General features: G+C 44.1%; 1 protein-coding gene across 1 annotated transcript; it reads right to left on the reverse strand.

Annotated features, from left to right (window-relative positions):
* Positions 1-1,610: 1,610 nt before the first annotated feature.
* On the reverse strand, positions 1,611-3,062 carry gadd45b (growth arrest and DNA damage inducible beta). The gene is made up of 4 exons (XM_004068139.4): positions 2,815-3,062; positions 2,593-2,694; positions 2,285-2,507; positions 1,611-2,188 (listed from the first exon to the last, which is right to left on the reverse strand). The coding sequence occupies exons 1-4, from the start codon at positions 2,856-2,858 to the stop codon at positions 2,075-2,077; spliced, it is 483 nt and encodes a 160-aa protein (XP_004068187.1). The 5' UTR covers positions 2,859-3,062; the 3' UTR covers positions 1,611-2,074.
* Between the last annotated feature and the right edge of the window lie 94 nt (positions 3,063-3,156).

The following is a 3,156-nucleotide window of genomic DNA, read 5'->3' on the forward strand; positions in this document are numbered from 1 at the left end:
GCTGTTTGCGCAGAATGTGAGCTTCAGCTTACAGTCCAGCAGCTTTCACACAAACACACAGCTGCAAGAACGCATTGTTCTCTTGTTTTGTAGAAAATGCCTTGTGCTGCACAGGAGATAAAAAATAGGTTGAAAACAAGAGAAACACTTTTTTTTGCCCCTGTTTATTCAATAAATGCTGGAAAAAAATCCAGAGAAAACAGGCTGAAACACAAAAAATAATTCAAATTTCCATGTTTCCTCACATAGACTTTTATTTTATTTTTTTTTACCATTAGCAGTTTTTGTTTCTGTTACTGTTCCAAATAACTCTCCTGTTTTACATTTAGCAAAATACTCCGGAAGTAGAAAGCTGAAAAAAAACAGCTGCAATGCTGCAGGCCCAATTCCTCTTCTGATGGAAATGTGATGGAAATGCAATTAGCACAGGCGTCGCCATGGAAATACGAGCCATGGGAACCTGTCCAGTGACACACTCCTACGTGTTTTAGATATGTTTTTATCCTGCAGGATCAAACTCAAGCTAGAAGCAGAGATGAAAAAAAATGATTGATCTGCATCTTGCCTAGATCAAAAACAAGAGTTTTGAGAGAAGGTTTGGAAATTTGACCCTCAATCCCAGATTTAGTGTTGCAGAATAAAAAATTGTGTCCAAAAATAAATTAAAAATAAAATATAGCTGCAGAAATGAGGATTTTTAGAGAGAAACGTTTGTTTCAATTGAGAATCTTTGTCCATTTGGTTAAGTTTTTGCCTGTTTTGATGCATAATCCAACTTTTTTCCCCTTAAAGTACAGTCAAGTACAGTAATGCACCAGGATTCTGACTGATATGCAGCCTTGATACTCTCAGCTTTTATCAACCCCTATTTAGCTTCAGAAACCATTTCCATAAATAGATCCATAAATACATTTTTTATTGTGTAAATGCTAAAGGTGCCATCAGTTATTTATTGAACACCTAAAGTCACTCCTACATGTTTTCTAACGTATTTTTATCATGTAGGGTCAAACTCAAGATGGAAGCAGAGATCAAATAACTCATTGATCTGCACCTTGTCCAGAAAAAACACGAGTTTTGCAAAAAGGTTTAAAAATATGAGGCTAAACCTAAAAAAGAAATCTGACTGAAAAAAATGCAGGATTTTTAGAAAGAAAGACTTGTCAATTGAGATTTTCTGTCCAATTGGTTACATTTTTGCCTTTTTTGATTCTAAGTCAACCTTTTTCTCCCTTAGACTACAGTAAAGTACAGTAGTGCACTCAGATTCTGGCTGTGACAAGCAGCTTTGATACTCTCAGCTTCTATCAACCTATTTTGTTTTAGACACAAATGTCAATATGTAAATAAATCCACAACGGTTTTTTTCTTTCTTTTTAAACACTAATAAAGCCATTAGCTACTTTTTTTAAACACCTGAAGTCATCCTTCTGGGTAAAGGGCCCCACTTTGCACCTGTAAGTCTCAACAATGACTAAACTATAAATGTAGTAACCTCTAAGTAATCTAGTAGAAAAACTTCTATATAATGTCTTCTCAGAGACTGCTCTGGGTCTAGAGAAGCAGAAAGTGACATCATACTCTTCACAAAAGGAAAAAAAAGGCAGAAATCACTGTTTGTTCAATGCATAATTTATTTAAATAAATGAGATTCAACATGTAGGTCCATTTTTTTCATATATTAATCTGTGCACTTAAATAACAGAAGGTTTCGTGCGTAAACAGGTGAGCAAGACACCTGGCTCTGTCCATTGCAGCTCCTCGTTCATGCATCGGTTCAGTCACGTGACGCCTCCGCTGTCGTCACCTCGTTTAAGAAAAAAAAAAAAAACTTGCAACGCTCCCTGACCCGGAGCCTCCAATCGCGCTCCTGGCGCGGCGGTTCAGCACCGACGCCATCATCCCACGCGCTCCCGTGATTCCGTCTAAAAGGCGGACTGAGGCTCGTCGAGCTCCCTTGGGGAGGAGAGTCGTGCTCCCCCTCTTCACCACGAGGGTCTTGGCTGTTCTCAGCTTCTTCTCACCGCTCCTCGGGCGGTAGGCAAAAGGCAAAAATGGAAAGGTTCAGTTGCGCTCAGCGGTCCTTCAGCTCCAAGCAGGGAACCCACAGGTTCCTGCAGCGGCTCTCTGCGCAGAAGCTGCTGACGTCCTGCAGAGCTTGACACTGGAGCGGCTGCACGGGGGGGTTCTGCAAACAGATGAAAGGGGGGGGGGTCATTTTCATGCTTCAACACGGTCCTGTGGATGCACTGAAAGTGGTGCGTTAAGTGAAGGAGAAACTTACAGTGACCAAGATGCAGTGCAAGTCCCGGGGCTCGTTCCCGTTGCTGTTCTCGGTGTCCTCCCCCAGCAGCTGCGCCAGGCGCCTCATGCCGGACACCCGGAGGATGTTGATGTCGTTATCGCAGCAGAAAGCCTGCAGCAGCGTGAAGTGGATCTGCAGCGCGATGTCGTCCGCGTCCTCCTCGTCGGTGGCGAGAAGACACAGAACCACACTGTCTGGATCTCTGCAGGAGCAAACAGAAGAAAGCCGGGTTAGCGCGCGCCTTTTGGAGCCATTTCAGACGCGTCTCGTGGAGAAGAAGAACTTACACATTCATGAGTTTGGCGGACTCGTAGACTCCCACTGTGAGGCAGTCCTGCCTCTGAGCCGCGACCAGCAACTCCTCCAGAGCCTGACTCACCGTCTCCATCCTGCAGAAAACAAGGAGGCGGTTAGAAACCGGGGCGCGCACTGCGTAACGCATCTCAAACAACACCGCTAAACTGCAACTAACGGAGAATTAGGGCAAAGACAGCTTTTCAGACACTTACTTTTTGTCGGTACTGCTGGATCCAACAACCTCCTCAAGAGTCATGCTGAAGTCAGTAAAATAATCCACAAGCTCCAGGATAAAAAACAGAATCCCCAGCGATGCTGAGACGCGTTTAGATCCAAAGGTAGAGTCCCGGCAAAACAAATGTAATCCAGATAGGTTTTTGATCGTTGTTCCGTCCGTGATTGAGTTCTTAGTCCGTGTTCTTAGTCTGTGTGAAGGTTTCTGTCCTCTTACAGTCGAAACTGTCCGCTTTTATAGGCGGATCGGCGCTTCTTGACGCGCCCAGACGCTTGCTCTCGCTGATTGGTTTCGCCGCAGATGGGGAGCGCAGCGATTG

This window comes from Oryzias latipes, chromosome 4, assembly GCF_002234675.1.
Source record: "Oryzias latipes chromosome 4, ASM223467v1".
Lineage (NCBI taxonomy): Eukaryota > Metazoa > Chordata > Actinopteri > Beloniformes > Adrianichthyidae > Oryzias > Oryzias latipes.